Here is a 26982-nt window from a genome sequence, read left to right on the forward strand (position 1 = left end):
CCCCTACACAGTGGGGATCAGGAGTTCCCAGGCTGCTGAACACAGAGGTGCTGGGCACTGGCGAGTCCAGGAGGGCATGGGAGCCCCACGCCCCTCCTCCCCACCTTGCCCCACGCATCTCTTCCGTTTGGCCATTCCTGAATTGTATCCTTTACAAGGAACTGAACTGATGATGATAAGTGTTTCCCTGAGTTCTGCCGGCCCTTCCAGCAAATTGTCAAACCCAAGGAGGGAGTCATGGGAGCCCCTGATTTACAGCCGGTCAGTTAAATACACAGGTGACAACCTGGGGCTTGTGACTGGCATCTGAAAAGGGGGCAGTCTTGTGGGCCTGAGCCCTTAAACTGTGCGGTCTGCACTAAGTCTGGGCGGTGTCAGAAGTGAATTAAACTGCAGGACACCAGCTGGTGTCTAGAGAGTTGTCTGTGTGAGAAAAACGTAACACATCTGGTGTCACAAGTGTGAGGAGAGGAAGGAGCTGAACTTTCAGTGAGCAACGAGCTGATCTGAGACTGAAATGTTACAAATTTACAACAAATTTTAATTCGATCAAATTTTAACACCACATTGAGAGATGGCCGTGATTGAAATTCTTTGTTATGTCCCATCAGTAATTCTGTATTTCATTCTTCTCTGCAAGGAAAACACTTGAAACCTTAAAAGAGGCGTGAGAGGATGCAGTTCTTAAGGTAACTCACGGATTGTAACTATTTTGTGATGTGTACATAGATCAAAATACTACGTTGTACACCTTGAACTTACACCATGTGGTATGTCAGTTATATCAATAAAACCGGGGGGGAGAAAAATAAATAAATCTCACATAAATAATCCCTTTGATTCTTATGTGGGTTTTAAGCAAATTCTGGTGACTGACTCGACTTTGACAGCTCTTACAAGAGACCAGCATCACTGGTTCCTGTCCCTCCAGTGTTCAGACTTTATTTCTCGAGACAATTCCATTCAGGAAGCAGAAGAGAACTCGAGAGTCATTGGCATTCCCTGTGTCTAAGAATGCAGCATCATTCCGTATACTCCCAGTCAGAAAAAAACGGTTCACGCTGTAACCTCTTAGAGAAAGAAGCTACAAAAATGCTCACTCTTTTAAACAACACAGGGGAAAAAATGATGTATTAAACTGTTTGTTTGCAAAGGTATCTTCTGATTGAAAACCATTTCTTCTCAAACATGTGCTTGGAAAGTCAATGTAAGATGCCCTGTATTTTACTCCCAAACTGGGATGCAAAAGGAATTTTTCAAAATTAATTTTTCCACGTGTATTCTTCTCTTTACAGAACCCCCAAAATACTAGCCATGAGAGGCTGGATTTACGCAGCTGTTTTATAGAGCCACCGACACTTTAACAAAAGTCCAAAACAAACATTTTAATTTCTTCCCCAAATAACAAGGGATTGTTTGTCTTGTTTGCACTTGTGAACAAAGGCTGTGGAACCGCAGTTAGTCTGGCTTCTCTGTAATTTTAGGCCCAAGACTCAGCAGACGCTGATTAGCCAATCCATCTACCATGTGTGCGGCGAGAGGCGGCCAGCCCTCCTCTCGGCAGGAGAAATTGGCACGCGTCTTGGTTCACATGGAGATGTCCTCCTGACTACAGCCACGCTGGCGCAGCGCGACGTCGATGGCCTGAAACACCTTCCGCTGGCGGCCCAGCGAGCGTGTGTGCGTGATAAGAATGTATTATTTATAAGACCGCTGTTAGTAACGAGCTATTACACTAATGGCTCATTGTGTTTGGAAGCTGATTTCAAATGGCAGGGATCACACATTCTGATGAAAATGAGAGAAACATGTTTTGCCATTAGGAACAAAGATTTAACGTCCTCCAATTCTGCAACCTGTTATGTCCTCATCACTCACCCCGGGCCGTGACGACTCACAAAAGTTCAGAATTATGGACTCGTCGGAGCAGGGACGCACGGTGGAGGTGCCTGCTTTCCCCTTCGGGCTTCTGTGAAGTCACTGTTCTGGTTTGAGAAACACTGTTCTTCAATGTGAATTTGTGGGAGTGTTCCAATGCTTCCTTGTGCGTGTGTTTTCTGGAAAAATAAATTGACTTGATGGGCTTTTTTTTTTTTAACCTTACAGTGAAAAGGCATCGACTGCCGGCTGCTGTCCGTCTGCCAGGTACCCCGCGCTTTCCACCACAAAGGGGTCTTTAATTCTCCTACACTGAGAGCAAAGCTGGGAGTGTGTTGCTGTTCTTGTTTTTCCTGGGAGGACTGCAACGATGACGGATCAGGCTCAGATCGCTAGAAAACTGCACGTGCCGTGGCCTCATCGTCACCAGCAGGTCCATTTATAGGCCGTGAGCATGGCAACATTCATGCTTCCATCTAAAAAGCCCTACGGTCGCCACCCCTTCTGGGTGACAACACTCCACGGTGAGGTGCCCTTGCTGTGGCCACTGCCAGCTCTGACCCCTTCTGCCTGCTGCCGAGGGCATGGCTGTGCTGGCAGGCTCTGCCCACCCACGGGTCGGCGCCACCCACTCGGACGGCTGCTGCCAGCACCGCGGGTGATGCCAGGGCAGACGCTCTGCCCGTCTGGCTCTAGGACCCGCCCTCGGCCTCCAACGGCCTTGCCCTGAAATCTCAGTTTGGAGCAAACACCAGATGACAAGGATGAAGCTATGGAAAGCAACCTGCAGCACAGTGATGGCTCAGACCTTCCCCAGAGGAATGATCAAGCCACAGAAAGTGCTCACAGTTAAAAACCTTTAGTCAAGGGTTTCCCCCACGGCATGGGCACGGCTGTCAGGCCAGCCACACGCATGGCCTGGGACTGCCACGGCCGGGTTTGGGAAGGGCCAGGCTTAGTGTACTGTCTCCCGATATCCCTGGACCTAGAAGTGTGGTGTGCCGGCTAACACCTAATCAGCCCTGAGGGCAAGAAGCCTGATTGTGACATTTGCCAGTTTCTGTGGTGTATATACTCCTGCTGTGGCGCACTGGGAGCCCTCAGTGTGATGTCCCTGAGCAGAGAGGTGGGAAAAGATGTGCAGTAGCCATGATTACAGTATTTCCTCTGTACAGAGACCGCAGACATAAATGACCCCAAGAGGACAAATCATAGTAAAGTAATTAAAAGTGATGAGTTTGAGTATTTATTAATTCTGTTTTTTGAGTAATTTATTCCACTGTTGGTTTGTTTATTTTAATTTTTAACAGTGGCTGCATTTAACAACCGGTTTGCAAAGTTCCTGAAGATTTAACAATGGGCTTCTGCGAGCCAGACTGAGACAGCTCCAGCTCCAGTGAGGCAGGGCCAGCCTCAGGAGCTCCAGGTGGCTGGGAGAAGGGTCCAGGGAGGTGGGTGGAAGGTACTGACAGCATTGATCTTGAACCCAGAAAGGCTTAAGACGCCAGACACAGCTTGGTGCAGACTGGAGATTCACTCCCAGATCCTAGAAGGGCTTGCTCCCCATTGACAGGTCCTGCTCCTGGCCTTCCATTTTAAGACTGAGGCCCATGGTCACACCTCCACAGAGCACGAAGCTTCTGATGTCTGGGGCAGCACAGCCTCCCAAAGACCAGGCTGGACTCCGTCCATGCCTTTAGAGACACTGAAGGATCCTTGTGGGATTGAGATTGAAACTGTCAGCCAGCAGCGTTCCTCTGATGTGTACACACACTGAAAGTTTGCAACACATAACAAGAGGGGGAAAGAACATGAGGGAGGAGGTCACTGCAGCTGCCCTTCTTAGGCCCTAACTCAAGTGATTTGGGCTCAGACTTGAAACCAAAGAATGAAAAGCCTTCTCCAGCATGACATCAGCATCGCAGTGGTATAAGATATCCCTTGTTTTTGTCTCCTGCTCAACAGCAAATATTCGGCATCCGCCCATGAACAAAAGTGCCTTTGAGGGAGCCGTGGGATCCAGCACCGCACACCAAGGAGGATGGGAGGAGTCTTGCCCGCCTGTGCACTGGGAAATAGGCAGACAGATCTCGGTCCCAGCTGTGGACCGTGCAGAGGCCCATGGACTGGCTCCAGCCCCTCTCGGCCTTGGTCCAGGAGCCCTTGGAGAACACTGACTTAGACAATCACTCACAGATTGGAGAGCCTTTGATGAAGTTCAGGTTTCCAGAGGAAAAGCTTCAGGTCCACTGGAGCAAAAAAAATACTAGTTTGGATGCCCTGGAGTGGATAAGATGAACAGTCTGCCTTTACCCACAACATCCAACCTCCGAGGCAACACAGCTCAGGGCCGAGAAAGATCTTCCCCGCCAATAATTTATCCCATGGAGTAAGGGAGCGTGTGTGGGTGAGCACCGGGCTCCCCTAGTTACGCAGGATGCTGCCAGAGAGGCTCACTTCCCTTCTGCCCAATCCAGAGTATGAAAATGGGAGCTCCCACTGGGGGTGGAAGAGTCTGGGATGACAGCAGGCAGGACCTTCAGAAGACGTGAACAGGACGCGGATCCTAAGTGCATAGAGTGGATTCTCTCAGGAAGCACATTCACTTGCTGCTGGGCATGGTCTACCCAGGGGTCCTGCCAACAGGCCCACGAGCGCCCCCAGCGCTCCACGTGCCCCACCCACACGCCAGCCCACTTTGTGGTGCCTCCCTGTGTACACTCCCAACGGTGGCGCGAGCAGACTTTGCCAGATGGCTAATGAGCATATGGAGAAAGCTGGCTGAATCTGTGGGCCAGGGGGAGACCAGAAACTTGAGCTGTAGTGCCACCTTTGGGAAGACGAAAGCACTCACCTGGCGCTTTGCAGGATTCAAAGAAGACATACAAGCTTAGGAATTCTGTCACAAGACGGAGCAACAAGCACGGAGCAGGGGCACCCACACAAGGTCTGAGGAAGCCCGAGAACCTCTAGCAGGGCTAAGAGAAGGTATTTCCTCTCCAAATACTGGAGGAGGTGACTGCTACTCAAACGTGAGGACAGCAGTGCAAAACTCCAGGAACATGAAAAAATCAAGGAAATATGACACCACTGACAACCGAACCTAAAGACAGGGGTCATGGTTAAGTCTCCAATTTACCAGGTACAGAATTCAAAATAGCTGTTTTCAGGAGACTCAGTGAGCTACAGGAAAACACAGAAAGATAGTTCAACAAAATCAGGAAGACAGCACACAAACAAAATGGGAAGGCTAACAAAGAGATAGAAACCACCAAAAGAACCAAACAGAAATTCTGGAGCTGAAGAATCAACGAATGGCCTGAAAAATGCAATAGAGCATCTACAGCAGACTTGATCAATCAGAAGAAAGAATCAGTGAGACTGAAGACAGGGGCTTTGAAAGTACCGAGTCAGAGGAGAACAAAGTAAACACAATGAAAAACATTGAAGAAAGCCTATATATCTACTGGACACCATCAAAAGGACCAATGTGCAAATCACTGGAGTTCCAAAATGAGAAGAGAGGGAGAAAGGGGCAGAGAGCTTACTTAAATAAATAATGGCCAAGAACATCCCAAATCTGGGAGGGATATAGATATTGAAGTTCATGAAGCTCACAGGTCACCAGACAAAATCACCTTAAAGAGATCCCCTCTAAGACACAGTATAATAAAACAGTCAAAAATCAAAGTCAAGGGGAGGATCTTAAAAGCAGGAGAAAATAAAATGCATAATTGACAAGGGAACCATCATAAGACCAGTCAGCAGATTTCTCAGCAGAAACTTTATAGGCTAGGAGTGAGTGGAATGACATATTCAAAGTGCTAAAAGAAAAAACTGCCAACAATACTTTATTCAGGAAAGCTGTCCTTCAGAAATGAAGGAAAAAGATAGACTTTCTGACAAACAAAACTGAGGAAATTCATCACCACGAGACCTGCCTTACAAGAAACGCTGAAAGTTCTCCAAGCTGAAATGAAAGGATGCTAATAAGTAATGTGAAAATATATGAACATATAGACACAATCACAAAAATAAGTATACAGTCAAATTCAGAATGCTCTAAAACTTTATTGGTTTTAAACAACTGTATGTGGCATAATTTCTGTAAAGCAAACTCCACATATTTCAGATGTGCAATTCGATGAATTTTGATGGAACCTTAATGTGGTGCAGCATTAACCACTTAGCACTAGAGTAAAGATTAAAGGACAAGAATTTCATTATTTTAATAGCTATAGTGTAACATAAAAAGAGGTAAATTATGACATGAGAAACACAACAAGGGGGCAGTTCAAAGGGTAAAATTTTTGTGCGTGATTGAAATTAAGTCTTTGGTACGTAACAGACAGTTATATCTATAAGATATTTTATGTAACCTGTATGCAAGCCTCACAGCAAAAATCTACAGTAGATTCAAAGAAGATAAAGAAGAGGGAATCAAAGTGTCCCTCTACAGAAAATCACTGACTCATAGAGGAAGGAAGCGTGACAGGAAGAAAGGAACAAGAGGACTACAAAACAGCCAGGGGACAAGAAGATGGCATGAGCAAGCCTTTACCTATCAATAATTAAATGTAAATGGATTCTACTCCCCAATCAAAAGACATCTAGTGGCTGGATGGATTTTAAAAAACAAGACCGAACAATGTGCTGCCTACAAGAGACTCACTGCAGCTTTAAGGACACACGTAGGTTCCAAGTGAAGAGGTGAAGAAAAACATTCCATGGCAGATGAAAACGAAAAGAGAGCAGCGTGAGCTGTGCTTACATCAGACAAAATAGACTTTAAGCCAAAAACAGTAACAAAGACAAAGAAGGCTACCACACAGTGATGAAGGGGCTAATCCATCAAGAAGCTGTAACAGTCATAAATATATATGCACTCAACATTGGAGCACCTAAATATATTAAGCAAATGCTAACAAATACAAAGGGAAAAACAGACAACATTACAATAAGAGCAGGGGACTTCAATACCGCACTTTCAACAATGCATGGATCATCCAGAGAGAAAATCAACCAGGAAACACTGGACTTGAATCATTCTTTCGACAAAATCGACCTAACAGGCATATACAGCATATGCCATCCAACAGCAGCAGAATACACTCTCTTCTCAAGAGCACATGGAACATTTTCCAGGCTATATCGTATGACAGATCACACAAGTCTTAGCAAATTTAAGATTTGAATCATATGAAATATCTTTCCCAACTACAATGGCATTAAACTAAAAATCAATAACAGGAGGAAAGTTGAAAAAATCACAAATACATGGACATTTTAAAATACACTCCTGGTGATAAAGATGAAAGATGAAATATCACTGGGACCAGTCGAATGAGGCACCTAGAAATTGTATACTGCAGGTTCAGGCATGGATTCCATGAGGGAACAACACCTAAACGCAAGAGGGCAGCTGTTGCAGCATCCAGATCATCTTAAAGATTTCAACAAATAGTTACACAATAAATGTTCTGGTTTTGAAAAATAAAATAATTAATTAATTAATTAAAAAATAAAATACATTCCTCCCAAGAGATCAAAGAAGAAATCAAAATATATCTTGAAACAAACAAAAATAGAAACAAAATAAACCAAAATTTATGAGATGCTGCAAAAGCAATTCTAAAAGGTAAATTTATAGTGGTAAATGCCTACATTAAGGAAAAAGAAAGATCTCAAGCAAACAACTTAACTTTACACCTCAAAGAACTAGAAAAAGAAGAACAAATTAAGCCCAAAGTTAGGAGAAGGAAGAAAATAACAAAGATCGAAGCAGAAATAAATTAGAAACCAAAAATAATCAAAAAGATCAGCAATACCAAGAAATGTTTTTTAAAAATATAAACAAAATTGACAGCTCTTTAGCTAGACTAAGAAGGAGAAGAGAAGACTCAAATAAAATCGGAAATGAAAGAGTAGACATTACAACTGATGCTACAGATACTAAGGATCATAAGAAATTACTATGAGTAATTATATACAACAAACTGGATAACCTAGAAGAAATAAATTGCTAGAAACACAACCTACGTAGATTGAATCATGAAGAAAGGAAATATGAACAGACCAATAACAAGCAAAGAGACTGAATCAGTCATCAAAAACCTCCCAACAGAAAAGCCTAGGATCACACGGTTTCACTGGTGAATTCTATCAAACATTTAAAGAAAAATTAATGGTAATTCTTCGCAAACTCCTCCAAAAAACTGAGGAGGATAGAACACTCCCAAACTCATTTTATAAGGCCAGCATTACCCTAATATCAAAGCCAAATAAGGACACTACAAGAAAAGAAAACTGCAGACAAATATCCCTGATAAATATAGATACAAAAATTCTCAACAAAATACAAGCAAACTGATTTCAACATCAAAAGGATCATACACCAAGATCAAGCAGTACTTACCCCTGGGACGTGGAGGTGCAACATATGCAAACCAATAAATGTGACAGCTACATTAATAGAATGAAAGGTAAAAATAATATGAGCATCTCAATAAATGTAAAAAGAAGCATTTCACAAAATACAACATCCTTTCATGATAAAAATGTTCAACAAATTGGGTATAGAAGAAACACACTTCAACATGATAAAGGCCAGTAGCGACAAGCCCACAGCTAACAGCATTCTCCGCGATGCAAGGCTGAAAGCTTTTCCTCTGCGGTCAGGAACTAGGCAGGGGTGCTCACTCTCACCATTCCTCTTCAACAACTTCCTTCAGCAGGAAGTCCTAGTGAAAGCTATCAGGCAAGGAAAGGAAATAAACTGCAACCAAATCAGAAAAGAACAGGCAAAACTGCCTCTGTAGATGATATGATCTTACACATGGAAAATCCTAAAGACTCCACTCATAAGACTGATCAGTACATTCAATAAAGTTGTAGGACACAAAATCAACATACAGGAATTACTTGTATTTCTATGCACTAGAAATAAAATAACTGAAAAAGAAATAACGAAAACAATCTCATTCACAATAGCATCAAAAACAATAAAATATCTAGGAATAAATTTAGCTAGGGAGGTGAAAGATCTGTACACTGAAAAGTACGAGACTTTGATGAAAGAAAATGAAGAAAACAGAAACAGCAAGATAGCCCATGTTCATGGATCAGAAAAGTTAGTATTGTTAAAATGCCCACACTACCCAAAGTCATCTATAGATTCAATGAATCCCTATCAAAATTCCAAAGGCATTTTTCATAGAAATAGAAAAAAAATCATAAAATTTGTATGGAACCACAAAAGATCCCAAATAGCCAAAGCAAGACCAAGGAAGAAGAACAAAGCCAGAGGCATCACGTTTCCTGATTTCAAGCTATATTATGAAACTATGACAATAAAACAGCATAGCAGTAGCGTAATAGACACATAGACCAAAAGAACAGAATAGAAAGCCCAGAAGCAAACCCCCACATTTACAGTTGACTGGAATTTGACGAAGGAGCCAAGAAGACTCAATGGGGGAAAGAACACCTCTTCCATAAACGCTGTTGATAAAGCTGGATAATCACATGCAGAAGGATGAAACTGGACCTCTATCTTACACCACCAACAAAATGAACTTGAACTGGATGAAAGACTTAAACATAAGACCTGAAACTATAAAACTCCTAGAAGAAAACATAAGGGAAACTCTTCGACATTAGTCTCAACAACGAGGTTTTCACATGACACCAAAAGCACAACCAACAAAAGCAAAAATTAGTAAGTGGGACTACATCAAACTGGAAAGCTTCTCGCACAGCAACAGACACAACAAAATGAAAAGGCAACCTACAAAACGGGAGGAAACATTTGCAAATCATACATCTGATAAGGGGTTAATATCCAAGATATACAAACAACCCATACAACTCAATAGCAAAAATGCAATACAATTTAAAAGTGGGCAGAAGCTCTGAATAGACATTTTTCCAAGAAGACATCCAAATGGCCAACAGGTACATGAAAAGATGCTCAACATCACTAATCATCAGGGAAATGCAAGTCAAAATCACAATGAAATATCACCTCATACCTGTCAGCATGCAATCATCAAAAGACAAGAGATGACAAGTGTTGGCAAGGATGTGAAGAAAAGGGAACCCCTGTGCACTATTGGTGGAAATGTAAATTGGCACAGCCACTATGGAAAACAGCATGGAGGTTCCTCAAAAAATTGAAAATAGAAATACCATATGGATTCAGCAATTCCACTCCTGGGTATAAAGCCAAAGGAAATGAAAACAGGATATTGAAAAACCATCTGGACTCCCATGTTTACTGCAGTATTACACACAGTAGGCAAGATATGGAAACAACCGAAGTGGCCATCAACAGATGAGTGGCTAAAGAAGACGCAGTGTGTACGTATGTATGTATATATGTATATGCACATATGTGTAATGGAGATTATTTAGCCATGAGAAAGAAGGAAATCCTGCCATGTGTGACAACATGGATGGACCTTGAGGACATTAAATTAAGTGAAATAAGTCAGAGAAAAACAAACACTATACGGTGCTGCTTATATGTGGAATCTAAAAAAGCTGAACTCATAGAAACAGAGTTGAATGGTGGTTACAAGGGGTTAGGAGGAGATGCTGGTCAAAGGATGCAAAGTTCCAGTTATAAGATGAGTAAGTTCTGGGGCTCTAATGTACAGCAGGGCGGTTATAGACAATAATACAGTGATTATAGCTAATAATTATACACCTGAAAGTTGCTAAGATGGTAGATTTCAACTGTTTTCACCGCACACACAAAAAAGCATGATAATTATGTGACATGATGGAGGTGTTAGCTAAAGCTGTGGTGGTAACCATTTTGCAATATATAAGTGTACCACCTAAAACTTATACAATATTATATGTCAATCATATCTCGATAAGGCTGGAAAATTTTTAAAAAGTCCTTCTCAAGAAAAACAAAGACCTGACTAACTGGATAGTATAGTTTAATCATTAAAAGTCCTAGCAACCTAAACATCCACCGACAGATAACTGAATAAAAAAGATGTGGTATATTTATACAATGGAATATACTCAGCCATAAAAAGAATAAAATAATGCCATCTGTAACATGGATGGACCTGGAGATTGTCATACTAAGTGAAGTAAGCCAGAATAAGAAAGAAAAATACCACATGATATCACGTATATGTGGAACCTAAAATAATGAGACAAATGATCCTATTTACAAAACAGAAACAAACACACAGACAGAAAACAAACTTGTGGTTACCAGGGGGAAACGGGATGGAGGGATAAATTGGGAGTTTGGGATTTGCAGATACTAACTCTATGTATAAAATAGATAAACAACAAGGTCCTACTGTACAGCACAGGGAACAATATTCAATACCTTGTAATAGCCTATAATGAAAAAGAATATGAAAAGGAACATATATATATACATATATATGTATATATAAAAAACTGAATCACTATGCTGTACAACCAGAAATTAATACAACATTGCAAAGTGACTACACTTAAATTTAAAAATAAATAAATAAATAATAAATTTAAAAATTGAAGTCCTTATTGGAGTCTGTATGAATCATTTTAATTATCAGCAGTTTTTGTCTCATTGTGTAAAGACACAGTTTTTCAAAATGGCGCTGCTGAGCCCAAATACCCCTCACCCTTCTTTCTATCACTAGTCTGGAGCTAAAAGTCAAATGGCAACACATGAAAGCAAGCCCTAAAAAGACGATGCCAAGACCTAAATATGAAAAAAATAAGAATAAAAACTTCCAGTGTAGAAGAAATACCTATCATGGGAAAGGACATCCAGATCCAGTTTTTAGGGCCAGTTCTCAGTTTAAGAAAGTACTGACCGTAAACATCTAAATTCGCCCTGTTCTGCACCAGGGATGTTCCCCATCACGTAGATAAGCATTTCAGCACCTGGACGGCGCGCTGGAATCACATGGGGAGCTTCTGAAAAACACTGACGTCTCCCCACCCCAGCAGGTTGATTTCGCCTGAGTGCATCCTGGCACCAGGAGTTTTTCTGAGACATAATTCACCTCCTGAAACTGAGGGTGGTCATCGGTTAAATCCATCCCACCCCTAGCCCGCCGTCACTGATCAAGCTCGCTCTAATCACTGCTGCAAAAACCAGCGTGTGCTCTAAGAGGTACGTAGCCTGGACGGTCAGGTGTCTGCTGCTTTCCAAGAACTCGGAGTCGGCCGCGTCCAGCGCAAGCTCGAGCCTGTTAAGGACCTCCCCAAACCTAAAGCAGGGACACTGGGAGGCGGGGGATTGGCACACCGCGCAGGAGGGCACGGCAGGGGAGGCGACGGCAGCAAAACCAGGGGCGACGCCGCTCACTCCCCACACCCCTCCCGGGGGCTCGCACGCACCTCGCACACGACCGCGTGGTTCTCTTCGTCTCCGGCCTCTATGAGCTCACCCAGGAAGTATTCGCCATAGGTCTCCCTCAGGACCGTGTCGTGGCGCAGAAATATTGGCATGAGGTCGTCGTGGTCTTCCACCCTGTGTAACGGAAAGGCTTAAATTCACAGCTGGTTCCTTCATTTGCTCCTTCGGTGGTGTGCCCACCCTGTACGGGACTCTGTTCTAAATGCCAGGAACAGGAAATGAACTTACATTCTAAATAGGGGAACAGACACCAAAAATGTAACGAACAAGCCACCTCAAACATTTCGAACAGCACCAAGTGCTTTGGGATGGAGGGTGACTGGGCCAAGCAGTCAGGGAGGGAATGGACAGACGCGGGGGGAAGCTACGTCGGTACCGGAGGGGGGACGTTCCAGGCAGAGGCGACACGCGCATCTGGGTGCAGGGTAGAACCGTGAGCCAAAGGGCAGGGAGGTGGGCACAGCATCTCCCACATGCGTTCCAAGGAAACCACTTCTATGACTTTGCTCCTGCCCTTGGAAGAAATCCACTGTCTAAAAACAGGTGACAAGACTCTGCGAATTACTACAATAAAGAATATTTAACTTTGCTTACATATTTCGCCAACATGGGCCTGTGGTACCCATTATTCCTGAGCCATCTCTAGACGTCCAGGGGAGGGGGAGATGCTGGTTTGAAGGTGACAAAGCTCTGCTCACCATCCTGGGCACATCTCCTCAAACCTCCTCCCCAGGTTTACAGTGACCTCCACGACCACTGTGAGTGGGGATTCCGGCCAGTGGTCTCCATGCTGCTGCCATAGTTAACTCTCCCTTCTTCTTTTTGGTACGTTCTTGATGAAATCGAGTATTCTATTCTACCTGTCTAGGATGTTCTTACACTTTTTTTCTGGTACTTTTCTTGTTAAAACAGTCCATATTTGTAATATTTTTTGGTAGTGTGACTGATTTCACTACTAACCTTTATCTCCCGCCCCTTTATTCCATTACTATGTCCTTGTTATCATTCCATTTTATCTTTGTCTTTAAATTGAAGTAGAGTTGATTTACAATGTTGTGTTAGTTTCTGGTGTACAGCATAGTGATTTAATTACACATATATATATATTCCTTTTCATATTCTTTTCCATTATAGGTTATTACAAGATACTGAATCTAGGTCCCTGTGCTGTACAGTAGGACCTTGTTGTTTAGCTATTTTATATATAGTAGTGTGTGTCTGTTAATCCCACACTCCTAATTTATCCCTTCTCCCCCTTCCCCTGTGGTAACCATAGTTTGTTTTCTATGTCTCTGAGTCTATTTCTGTTTCGTAATTAAGTTCATTTGTATCACTTTTTAGATTCCACATACAAGTGATACCAAATGATGTTTGTCTGTCTTTGTCTGACTTACTTCACGTACTATGATAATTTCCAGGTCCATCCATGTTGCTGCAAATGGCATTATTTCATTCTTTTTAATGGCTGAGTAGTAGTCCATTGTGTGTGTGTGTGTGTGTGTGTGTGTGTGTGTAAATAACACATCTTCTCTATCTATTCATTTGCCGATGGACATTTAGGTTGCTTCCATATCTTGACTATTGTAAATAGTGCTGCTATGAACACTGGGGCGTATGTATCTTTTCAAATTAAGAGTTATTTCTGGATACATGCCCTGGAAGCCCCAGCCCACCGGCTCCACCGAGAGCCGGCACCGTGGCTGGAGGGGCTGAGAACACCCCACTGTGCTCCGGGAGCCACACATCTCCCCACAAAACTGCCCGCAAAGGGGTGCTGCTAATAGGGGTGGCCATTCTCTGTAAAGCGTCTCTGATTAAACAGATTTTTAAAAAAAAAGAAAAGAAAAGAAAAACATTCTAGGAGAACACAGCCAACAAGTCCATTTTCAAATACCTTGCCAAAAGGAAAAGTCCACGTCAGTACTTATTAGAGGTAATTATTTTAAATAATGTGGAAATAATTCAATTTCCTAATCATTTAAAGTGGGTCAAAACAGTTGTCACGTAGAGAATCCCCAAGTCAGCTGTGTGCCCTGGGCTTGTCTCTGTATGACGGACACAAAAATACCACTTCATGGGACAAAAATCAGGCACAAAGGCTCAGATACCCGCGCCCTCGGCCCCGCCAGGAGCCCTCGGCAGCCCGTGAACAGACTGACGTGGAATCACACCTCAGCACTAACTCTTCCCACATCCACACCATGGGGTCCTGAAGGGTCCCTTCCTCCCCCGAGACGGACAAAGAGGAGCTTGTGCTGCTAAACGCACCCCTCGGGGTCATCAACAATCTACGATCTTACATCAGCCCTGGTGCTAATGACCAAGTGTGGCACCAGCCTCACGGTCTCAGACGGCACGTGACAAAGTCCAGCCCCACGCAAACAAGACACCCCGGCTACACGCATCCAGTAGAACGTTTAAGTGTGAGCACCGCCGGCCACTCGGATCGGGGAGAGCCACGACTTCCTGTGGGTCCGCTGGGCGTAGCAGAGCCATGTGCCTCGGGGGTGGCACCTCTGGGACCCCCTTCGTCTGGGGCGTGAGGACTCCGGAAGGTTAGGGTGGTTGACACAAAGTACAAGGGGCGACGGCACCCTCCAAGTGAAGAGCGACCCTCCTTTACAGCTGCCATCCAGCTCGTTGCCTGGGGGGCGACCACGTGCGTGTTGACGTGATTGGTTACAGAATACTTGATGTTAACTTGTTTGGAGGAAAAGAAAGGTCTATCCCATAGGAACTATCTGGTTCCTTGGGCCCCTGAACGTCCATCAGATGCTGAAAAATGTGCCAGCTAAAAGCAAGATGGAATCCAAAGCTGAAGAAAACCAGTAGCCTCTCAGGCCATCCCTCCTGGGCCCTGGGCGTCCTCTAAACCCAGAAGGTGAGGCGAAGGATGCCAGGGACCCGGTGGCTGCCGTTGGCTTCCTAGGAGGTTGGGGGATGGAAGGACAAACTCACACCGCACCTCCACTGCGTTAGCAGTGAGGCTTTCAAGGAGCGGGGAGATGCCGGCCCCACGCACTTGTCCAGCCGGCTGGCACCGTCTCTCGGGGGCAGGTGGACGCCCCCGCATCCCCACCACCCTCTGCAGCATCACATCTAGAGGGGACCCTACAGGCGGCTCCCCTGGCTGCAGGAGGTGGCAGCAGAGAAATTACCGCGATGGCACAGATGGAAAGTTCGTGCTCGGGGCCGTAAGCCACAGCTGCAGCCCACTTGTGAGCTTGGAATGCTGGCTCGGCCAGACTGATGGTCTGGTCCACAGACAGACAGAATTTGCATTTCATTAGCTAGACTTAAAAATCTACCATTGGAAAGTGATTCTGATGTCACTTTAAACATCATAAATATCATATTTCTTCAAGCCTCAGTGAGTGGTATATGTGTGCATATGCTTTAAGAAATCAATGAATAAAGAAAAAATTCAGAGAATCTAATTTAGCGGTAGTGCTGAAGAAAGCAGAGCATTTTGCTTAAACCAATCTTTACCTTGTTTAGTTTTAACTTGGAGTTGGAGAACCTACAGGGAGCGCCCAACTAGATTTTTCTTTTTATTCAAATGTGTAAAACAAAGCACTTTTCTTTCTTTCTAAGATCTCTTGTGACCTCTTGTGGTCTTCTTTAAGAAAATCAAATTCATCATTTCTAAATCATATATTCCACTCAAAACTTTAAAATGTCCAGGAGCGGGATTGCTGGATCATGTGGTGACTCTGTTTTCAGGTTTTCAAGGAACCTCCGCACTGTCCTCCATAGTGGCTGCAGCAATGTGCACCCCCGCCAGCAGTGCAGGGCCCCCTGTCTCCACACCCTCTCCAGCATTTATGATGTGTAGACTTTTTGATGACGGCCATTCTGACCTGTGTGAGGTGACACCTCAACTGTGCCGTACACCTGAAACTCTGTAAGTCAACTACAACTTTTTTTTAAATAAAAATTATTTTAATAGGTTTTGGAACCCATTTAGCTTCTATTCATTGGAAAATGTCACTTACAAGTTATAGAGGATGGAAACTCTAAATGACCTCAAAGCACATGCAAGGCCAATGAGAGGCCCCTGCCATTTACACCACCAGGATCTGACCCAAAAGTCCACGTCGGCACACCCTCGCTCCAGCTGGACTGTGAACTATGTTCTGTTTGCTGGGGCACCTGTCACGACTCAAGAAGACCACAGCAAAATTCCTAGTTGCTCTCCAACTTCTTTTTGAACGCTTTAGGATATTTACAATTTAAGCATCAGAAGGTTCATTTATATAATAATGTTCAGAAGTCAAACTTAAGTGGATTCATAGAAAACATGAGATTATCAAACGCTTAATAAAAATAACTGCTTTAAAGGGTGAGACGTTAGCATTTAAAAACCACCAAAGAGATCTGCTGTGTCACACTGTACCTGCAGTCAACAGTAATGTACGGTACACTTCAGAGTAGATCTCTCGTTAAATGTTCTTACCACAATACGTTAAACTAAATCAAAATTTAAAAAATAAATAAAAATAAAAACCACCAATCTTATGTTTTAAAGTCCTAAATTTTTTCGTCTATTTTAAATAGCAGTAATGTTGACCTAATTTAGTTAATTTTTGTTATTAGCAAAACAGCAGTCTTCTATTAAGGAAATTTGAAATTACTTCACAACACTGACTGGTAGCACACGTCCTTTCCTTGGTGAGTCCTCTCCCAGCCCCCAAGGACTTGAAAAAGGCAGGTGCCCCCCCCAGAAAGACCACCCCAGTGCCCCTGTTTAATTAATTAATTAATTAATAACCTTAATTATCCCCCCCAAAAAAATTCTTGTTTGTTTTTTTCCTGGGGGAGGTAATTAGGTTTGCTTGTTTATTTATTGAAGATGTAGTGGGGCTTGAACCCAGGACCTCGTGCGTGCTAAGCACGTGCTCTGTCACTTGAGCTATACCCTCCCCCCTAAAAAAATTTTTTAATTTTTTAATTTTTTAAATGTGTCACCCTTCCCCTTCTGCAAGCAAAAGCATCAATTCTCATAATGTCATCATTCCCTCTGTATTTCACTGCTATACAAAACTGTCGTTCCATAAACAGCCCTTCCTCATTGCAAAGTGCCCACTGTCATCTCTTTGCCACCTGGAAGGACTATATTCCTCTCGGGATTTGCTTCTTGCAGATTTTCTGGACAATCAGGACCCTCAGAGGCTGAGTAGCAAGACCTCAGGGAAAGGAATTGTGAGGTTTGGTTCAGGCCAGGATGAGTTCATAACACTGAAGTTTTCAAGGGTCAAGGGAAGAAAGGAAGGAGGGAAGGAGGGGAGGATGGAAGGAGGGAACGGGGGAGACCAGCGCATAACCGCCAGCCACCACACGCTTCTAGGAGCCAGCGCTGGGCTGGCACATTCTACGCCTTTTCTCCGGTGACCTCCATCCCGAAACGTCACGTGGGGCATCAGTGAGGAAGCGTGCATGGACGCCACTTACTTTTTTTAAAGGGAAATAAATAGCTGACTCATTTAAAATTCCTCAAGAAAATCACTGTGGATCCTACAGAAAACCCTGCAGCTCCCTCAAAGGATGAGGGACTACTCCAACTCCGTACACGCAACAGTTTAGACAGAACGGGCCAACTCCTTGAAAAACACAAACTACCAAAACCCACATTAAAAATAATAACGACTTGAATAATTCTATAGCCATTAAAGAAAATCGGGTAAAGAAAGGTCTCCCCCAGCCTCCAGCCTCAACCGACCCCATTTCCAGTTCAGAGATTATCCAGATGGATGATTAAACATGTGCATGTCGAGTAGACAGGTCTCTGGGGGAGGGGGAGGGGGAGCGAATGGTTACAGCGAAGGGAGGCACATTTCCAAGTCTTTTCTTTTTTTACTCACTAGATCACCAGTTTACTATAGAAAGATGCAGCTCAGGAGCAGTCAGATGGGACTGAGGCACAGGGCAAGGCGTGGGCAAGGGCTCAGAGGTCCCGGGTCCTCTCAGGCCCACCGCTCTCCCCAGACCTCCGCGCGCTCACCAGCCTGGAAGCTCTGTGTTTTCTTAAAGTGTGGGCAGATGTGAAACTTTTTTTTTCTTGGTCAGCTTGGCAAATAGTTCATCTATTTTATTCATCTCATCTGTGTCTTTTTAAGTTTCCAAATTCAAGGCTGCCTTTTTTTGCATTCATATTACTCCATTTCCCCACAATCATTTGCCACTTTGAGTCCTTGGCTTCTGCAACACTTCTCTCCCTCCCTTCCAAGTTTGTTATCACTAACGGCTCATTTTCATCTTTCCAAACTCTGTGCTCGTCCTCTGCTTTATCCCTTTAAAATCTCCTCCTCAGCAAGATCGTCTCCTTTATTCTCACGATCTCCTCACTCATGAGGACTTGTACTTCCAAACTCTCTCCTGCCCATCTAACGCTATTGTTTCTGCTTTCAGTCAATGAATCCATCAACCCCCGAACTAGAAAACCCTGCGTCATTACGAACTCATTCTCATCCTTCAACATCTCCATCCAACTAGCAACCAAACTGCACTTTCCCTCTCAAACATTTCTTTGCATCTCTGCACCTGCCCTGATCCAGTCCCCCACCTGGATCTCCTTGTCAGGATCTCAGCCGACATCGTTCTCCACCGACTGCTCTGTGCTCCTCCCCTCCAGGCCACCGATCACATGAAAATTGGTAATTTGTTAACATGCAGCCCAGGCCATGTCTGTCCTCTTCAGGGCTCCCTGCTGGTTTCAGGTTGAAACAGTTCTGCGTCTGCTCTCTGGGGTCGGCCCTTCCTCACGCCTGCCCACCTGCCTGGTGACAGACTTTCCAGGCGCTTTCCCGCCTCCGTGCCTTCGTCTGTTCTGTCTCTCGGGCTGAGCTCTGACTCATCCTTCCTGACCAGGTTCAAAGGCTACCTTCTCTGTGAAGCTTCTTTTCTTTTAAAATTTTTTTTTCACTGAGGTATGATAGCAGTGTAAAATGCATGGAATTAAAGAGTGCAGTTGGGTGAGTTTTGACAACTGCATACACCCAAGTCAACAGAGCGCTGTCACTCCCGGACTCCCCAGGGCCCCTCCCATGACCACTGGTCCCCTCCACCAGACACAGCCCCCGTCCTGCCCTCTGCCGCTGCAGGTTAGCCCTGGCTGTTCTGCACAGCGTCAAAGTCAAGTCAGCAGCACCTGCTCTCTCTTCCTGTGTCCGTCTTCTTCCATTCCACATAAACTGTCCGAGTCTGAACACGGAGTTCGTTCCGTTTCACTGCTGAGTGGTATCCATTGTGCAGACGCACCGCAGTCTGTCCACATTGAGTTGTTGATGGGCATTTAGATTTGTGGGGGGTGGGGGGTTGTATGACCCTGTCTTCATCCCTCTCTGTCCTTCCCTCTCCAAGCTACACAGCATACAGTTTACTCTAGGTGGTCTCTTTCCCCCACTCAACTCTAATAGATTAAGAATAGCATTTAATTTCCTCGGGCACCGACATGTGACCTGAGACATGCCAAGTGCTTGGTTTCCATCAGCTCATCCAATCAGGACACCAGTCCCATGCAGCAGACAGCACGCTTACACCGCTGACAGAGGGGACACAGAGGCCGCAGAGGCCGCAGAGGCCTGGTCCTGCTCTGAGCTAACCCCTCTGGTGAGCAGTGGGACCAGGAGCAGGATCCAGACCGACCTGACGTCATCATTGCAGACTCCTAACAATTACGCTGTAACACTACATGCATGGTAAACATTAGGCTCTCACTTTTTAAAAATTTAGATTCAGTCCTTTCTAAAAAAAAAAAAACCCAGCACTCATCAAATATGTCAACGGTTAACCCCAAAGATACAACTTAGTCTCCACTGACAAAGCCAAGTAACTGCCCTTCTGAGACGCTCTCATACGCACGCTTATTTCAGAGCAGCCATTCTAGTTTGCTCAGAACTTTGTGCATCAGAGATCTGGGAGGATGCAGCCGGACACCGCTCGGGTCCTCTTGGGCGGCTGCGGTCAGACGTCAGCTGGGTCGCAGATATGGGGTGGGGGGCGGCTCGTCCTGGCTGCACGTCCACATGGCCAGATCTCCAGCACAGTGGTCTCCGGGCGGTCAGGCCTCTCCCCCTCATTTCTTCCACGGCAAGCATCCCAGGAGAACCAGGCAGAAGCCTCCTAGCCTCCCACGTCACAGAGCATACTTCCACCATGCTGCGTGGGCTGAAGCGGTCACAATCCGTCCAGATCCATGGAGAGGGGACACAGATCCCACCCCTCCACACCACAGGAGAGCAGTGCAGGATGGAAGCTGGCCTTCGCTGGAAAACAGGGCCTGCCACAGCCATCGCCCTAAGATCGCTGAACTTCAAGGCATGTAAGTGGACTTCTGATGGTAAGAGCTTCAGCTTGGAAAACTCCTCTTTGGGGTCAACAGACTCCTCATTTACCGAAAGCCAGAAAGTAGGTGGGCTTTACTGTGGAAACTAAATATGCAGATTTGTTGTTATGTCTGTTTCATTTGAAAGTGACGTCGGTGCGTGATTACAGAGACCTTCAGGTAGAAGCACGCAGCTCTGCCGACCACACAGCACCAAGCCAGTCTCATCAGACAGCCAGCCCTGCAGGTGATGTACTCAAGGGGGACTGGAAACATCTCCAAATGAAGCAGCGCCGGGGGGTGGGGGGGGGGGGCTATGAAGCCATCTACCTGAGCCATAATCGCTTACAGTGTAACCTGGCAACTTACCAGCTGTCTGTAGGGCAAGTGTCGGCGGTGACGCCCAGGCAACAGAGGCCCCAGCCTTACCTGGCTTCTCGAATGTGCAGCTGAGGGTGGTGGCTGTGCCTGTGACACACGTGTACCATGAAGTCCTCGTCACACAGCAGGCTCGGGGCGTTCCCCACTTGCTCAAACACAGTTATGAGGGTCGAGCCTAAATCACAGACAAGAAGGAATGTGGCCTCGTTTTACCGAGGAGTAACTTGAGGACCGCAGAGCCAAGGCACTTTCCACTCGGAAGTGTGCTGTAATTCTTATAATCAAATAGCACATCATCCATTTGGAACCTGGAGACCATGCTCACGTCCCATTCCCAGAAGCCCCATTTGAGAGAGATTTTCTTTTTTTTAATGGAGGTACTGGGGATTGAACCCAGGACCTCGTGCATGCTAAGCATGCCCTCTACCACTGAGCTCTACCCTCCCCCCAGAAGCCCCACTTTAAGCATGAATTTCCCATATAGCGGCCGGGGCCGGGGGGTGGTGCAGCGGGCCTTACCGAGGCTCATGTAGGACGGCACAATGAGAAAGATGAAGTGGAGCTCTGGCACTTCCCTAAACACGTTCCTGGCGGGAGAGAGTGGGACGGGGTCAGTACACAGCAGCCCCGTCAGCCGGCACCTGCAACGGGCGCCTCGGCTGTGGGAGGGAGGCGCTGGTGCATCCAGCGGGCTCCCCAGCTCCCTGCCTGCAGAGGCAGCAACATCTTCCCCATGGTTCCTTTTTCTCCTCTGCTTTTCTTCGGCTCCCAAATGGCCCCTTTTCTATCTGCTCCACGGAGCTGGTGAGACTCGAGGGTGCCAAGGCCACGTGGCACACCAGATTTCAGCTGATATTAACCTCTGACCTGGCATCCGGATGGTCTGGTGTGACATTACAAAGCGACCTGAAAGCTGAGGCCACCACTCTTCCCAAGTGTCTGCGCAGTCCACCCGCGGGGGCCCCCGGGGTCACGTTTCCACACCCCCTGTTACTTAGGGGGCCCCTGCAGTCTGTCACGCCAGTAAACATTTTTAAGGATAAGATTGGGGAAAATGATTTTTAGAAACACCTAAACCCTTTATCTTTCCCTAATTCCCCCAAATTCATTCCTTTAAAATGACCTGTTTTCCTCCAACGATAGCAGTTGGGGGCATGTGTAGAAGGCGCGTCATTCAAAGGAAGGATGGCTTCCTTTCAGAAATACATGCTATTCAAAGTAAATGCTTTAATAGAGCTGCAAGTGACAAGCAGATTGAACACCTCAAAGAATTCCATGTCCTTTAAAAATATTTTTTAACCCTCCACAGGGATAAAGACATCCACACATTTCTGTCTATAGGGGGCTGCCAGCTCACCCCACCCCCAGGTGTCACCGTCTGCAAGGCTGCAGCCACTCACCGAATAATCTCTTTGCAGCAGCCGACAGAATACTCATCCACGGCCACAAAGAGGTGCATGAACAGCGTGTTCAGAGGCTGTGGAAGAAGAGAGGATGAGACTGAGTCAGCATTCAGGCTGTCGGAGCAGGGCAGGGGCGGGAGGAGGGTGGAGGGGCAGCCACAGCACTGAGCTGCCTGGTTCCTGGGGACAGTATTTTACATCTAAAGTGAGGAGATGCCCAGGCAGGGTTCGAGCTGCTCTCTGTCCTCCCAGTCCAGAATTTTTCAAGGAAACAGGGATCTTAATGAGTTCAGCATATCCAGCCCTCCCCGCTGCCCTCACTACCGGCCACGGGCGGGGTTGCGCGAGCGAGGTAATGAAATCGATTATTAACTCAGTGGCCTTGTCCGCGGGGTGTCTCTGCCAAGTGACAGACAATCACCCTTCCCCCGAGCCTCTTGAGTCAGCAGCTGCTGCTCTATTCAAGGAACACGAGGGAAAGACTCATGAATCTGGAGGATGGAAGGTAGGCGCCATGTTAGAAATCCAGTGGCTTGTTTTGTTCAACAATCCGAATCAGAATCAGATACCACTTTCCGGATCCAGAAAACCTGGGAGCAGAGAACTCACAGGAGCATAAGTCTAACATGACTTTCGGGTTAAATCTTCTGAGTTTTTAAAGAGTTCTGCCCCTAAACTTCTGAAGACTTCTTAAGTGGTTAGTAATGAGAACTGCTCCAGACATCCACACGTTGGTCTGTTCGGCTCAGACCCTCGTGTTTAGGGGCAAATCCTCAAACGCTGGCGCTCCTGCAAACGTAAAGTGGCTGAGTGCTGAGGGCAGTGCCTGCACCTGACCCGGACAACAGGCGCGCTGTCTGTGTCTCGTTTTCTGAGCAGTCTTATACACGGCCTTGGGCGACCCCTTTCACACCGCGTGCCTTGGTCTTCCCTCTGGCGGGGTGGCAGGTGCCTTGGGAACGCTCACAAGGAGTGTTTATCAGGCATAAAATGGTGAGAGAAGAATCATGAGTTTGGTTCAGCAGCCTGAAAACTCCCCCAAGGCAAATAACACGAACCCCAAAGTCCAAAAAACAACAGCGACAGTGCAGGTGGCAGGAATGTGGGCGCTTCCCACAGACTGACTCCCCTAATCCCACAGAACCGGCTTTACGTTCTAAACAGGACGAGCCTTAGGAGTACACGGCTTGTTACTTGGCTGATTTAGCTCCTCAATTCTCTCTTCCATCAAACATATTATAGTTCACTAGTTATTCCTTGGCTTTATGATAAAACTCATCACTTCAGTGGCAGATGCCCCTGGAGTAGGTAATATATTAAGCCTTAAGGCTCTACACCAATGCTGTCTAATAGGAAATAATTCAAGTCACAAATGCTCAGCATATATGTGATTTTAAACTTTCTAGTAGACATATAAAGAAAGGAGCAAGGATAAACAGGTGAAATTAATTTTAATATATTTTATTTAACCTAATATATTCAATTTATTAGCCTTTAAGAAGTAGTCAACATAAAACTTGTCAATGAGGTATTTTACAGCTCTTTTTGGAACCGAGCAGGACCCTATCGGGGTCTTCCTGGGACAGACGTATCCTCTGCTGCAGCTCCTCTCTGAACTACCCAGATAATAGTATCTCATGTATACACCCTGAGTTTTTCAGATGCTAAAACCACCACCAAATGGAAGAAATTAACTACTTAATGATCATGAGCAGTGGCCCCCCAGACCTTCTGGTGCCTAGGGGTTGATAGTGTTGACCGCCCTATTATCCCTACATCAGCCAATCAGAGAACTGTGCACAGCTGATCACTACCCAGGGCCACCCCTCCCTCACTTGGCCTTTAAAAATGCTTTATTGAAACCATTAGGAGGGGGCAGGGTTTGGGGTTTGGGCGCACAAGCCACCTGTCCTCCTTGCTCGGCCCTGCAATAAACTTTTCTCTGCTCCAAACTCCGACTGTCCAGTTTGTTTGGCCTCAACGTGTGTCCGGCACACGAACTGCATTTGGTACGGTTTTTTTCCTACTAAGTATTTGATGTCCGTGTATACGTTACCCTAACAGCTCAGCTCAATCAAACGAGCCACATTTCAAGCGCTCAAGAGCTACGTGTGGCTGGTGGCCACCTTACCAGACAGTCTACCTCTGTACTGCTCTAGGAAGTAGTTTTAAAGAAGCATTCTTAAGAGAACAGTTTATGAAGAACGGTGTTAATTTATAATTTTCAAAAAGGTAAAATCATGACCCATAATGCAAATACCATATGCACGTATCAGAGATTGATTCAACCCATCAATTTGGGAGGCAACTAGCGAGATGATAAAAAACAAAACAAAACAAAACAAAAAAAAACAGCGATTCCCTGCCCTCGAGAGGCGGGCTTCAGGCAGTTTGACGAGGGAACGTTGTAAGATTGTGGGGTTAGATACAAAAGAGGTCCTGTCCCCCTGGGCCAGAAACTGTAGCCTTTGAGGTTATCTCCTCCACCAGACAGAAGCCATTTACATCTCAAACAGACAAAAATCGACAATTTAATCAGTGTTCCTACGGAATTGGAAAACAGCCCAGTCAACGGAAAATCGCTCAAAGGTACAAGCACTGCCTGAAAGGCTCTTTTTGGTGCATTTCCACGTTGGAGATAATTTTCCTGACAGTGGTACGGGGAGCACAGAGCCCAGGGAACGAGCGGGAGGCAGCATCTCCCTGACCAGATGTGGGCGGCGCGGGGCGGGGCCTGTTTGCGCGCATGCGCGAACGCGCTCATTCCCGCCACCTGCGTTCCCCCGGCTGCGGGGAGGACAAGCTCTGGAGCTCCGCCGACAGGCACAGCCTGTCTCTCTGCAGCAGCTGGAGCCAGATGCTGGCCTGGCTCTGACAGGCCGAGGGCAGAGACAGCTCAGACTTGGCACCAGCTACCAAAGCCCAAGTCCCTGGGAACCGCTGGTTCATCGACAGGTTGTCTGTAACGTGTCCACTGCTAGAAGACATCAGATGAGCCAGAGTCCACGAGGGCACTTTGAAAATTACAGAGCATGACTTGGATCTGAGGCTCTGTTGCCTTTTTCGGGGGCAAATGTGTAAATGGCAAGAGCCCTCCCAGCAGGCCGGAGGCTTTGGAGACCTGGGAAGCCACGTCCTGACCCTCCCGCTAATTCCTTGCGCCCTCCCGGTCCTCCTCCGAGGCCTCCTGCTCTCAGACCCCCCCTTCCCTCCCCACCAGCTAATTCCATTTCTGTCCATCATGTCTTATACTTTCTGTTGTGAGTTTTGAACTGCTCAGTCTACAAACTAGAAAGATATATATGCAAACATTTCCCCCTGCAAAATCCAGGCTGTTCTAAGGAGGAAGGTGCGTGGTTACTTACTGTGCACGGAATTTCACTGTCCAGCTCCCGGAACACGGACACCCAGTCATGCTGCTGGGCAATATTCCAGTTGGGATAGTCCAGAAAGGTGGCCTGGGCCATGATCTCCTCCTGGTCATTGTGGAGGGTAATGGCAAGGTTTGCCTTTTCCCTGTGGAAACAATGTGAATTGCACACATGAAGACGATACCAAAAGGGAGGTGGAGAAGGTGTCGTTGTCTCCCACCTTTGGCCACTGGAACTTGGCAACCACGGCGTAAGGTATGATAACCGTTGGGAGAGAGGGGAGCGATTTGGCAGCAGCCCTGGGAGTGCATCTTTCAGGACATCTAGTGTAATCAACGGCACTTCCACCGAAAATGACATTTTATTAGAAAGGTGTTACGTTTATGATACGAAGCATCCAATACCCTTCCCTGGGAGGCGGACTGGGCAAGTCGTCTGACTGCAGGTTTTCCCCTCCTCTCCACGTTGCCAGTTCCACTGTGTGGGCCTGAACATGCACAGTTAGGTCGGCCAACTGTCCCCGTTTGTCTGGGACTGAGAAGGTGCCCAGGACATCGGACTGTCGGTGCTAAAACCAGAAAAGCCATCAGTAAACTGGGATGGGTTGGTCACCTCCCCACAGCAGCAGTGCTTGGGGTGGGGGCCCTTGGGCCTGGTGCACCCCTGGTGGAGTCCCCCGGGGCTGAGGGGGTGACTTCCTGTGAGACGGGACAGTGGCTGTTGCTGGCTGTCGGCACTGAGACTGACATCCCAAGCACAGGGTTTCCGAAAGGTACCCCCTGTTGGTACCTGAGGTGATCGGACTCGAAACATGCAGAGCAATTTTTGTTTTAAATGTTATATCTTCATTTTTATAGTCACCTTCCATTTACAGGAGGGGATACCAGTTTTCCATTTATGATAGCGATGTAATTTTTTACTGAAATACTTATTTAAGCCAAAAGTGAATTATTTTAAAGAAAATAATTAGATACAAGAAGTGCATGTGTGTGAGAGAGAGCTGAGAATTTAGCCCACCTCGGTCAGTATTTTAAACCACTTTGTCCAAATCCTGAGCCCAAGCCCCTGGGCTAATGGTTCTACTGGAATCCGAGCACCTGCAGTACCACCGGATCCAGCTGCAGCGATGGGGACCCTGAGGGTCTTGTAAAGTGGAGCCGACTGGGTGAGTTGATAAAGACAAGGTCCTCCTACTCTTACTCTGCTGGCTGTACCAAAGGGGCATCCTGAAGGTCCCTCCCAAGG

At 46.0% G+C, this 26982-nt stretch overlaps 1 protein-coding gene across 2 annotated transcripts in view; it reads right to left on the reverse strand.

Moving 5' to 3' along the window:
- The window catches only part of CFAP61 (cilia and flagella associated protein 61), a 257985-nt gene that overhangs the window by 215954 nt on the left and 15049 nt on the right, over positions 1-26982 (reverse strand). For both annotated transcript variants that reach the window (XR_004313074.1, XM_032461749.1), the window contains exons 3-7: positions 25732-25882; positions 22364-22440; positions 21483-21550; positions 21012-21138; positions 12241-12373 (exon numbers count right to left, since the gene is read on the reverse strand). Coding sequence is in view for 1 of the 2 variants with exons in the window: in XM_032461749.1 (XP_032317640.1) it covers positions 12241-12373; positions 21012-21138; positions 21483-21550; positions 22364-22440; positions 25732-25882 (556 nt within the window). In the remaining variant the exon portion in view is untranslated. The remainder of the gene's footprint in view (positions 1-12240; positions 12374-21011; positions 21139-21482; positions 21551-22363; positions 22441-25731; positions 25883-26982) is intronic.

Source organism: Camelus ferus, chromosome 19, assembly GCF_009834535.1.
Source record: "Camelus ferus isolate YT-003-E chromosome 19, BCGSAC_Cfer_1.0, whole genome shotgun sequence".
NCBI lineage: Eukaryota > Metazoa > Chordata > Mammalia > Artiodactyla > Camelidae > Camelus > Camelus ferus.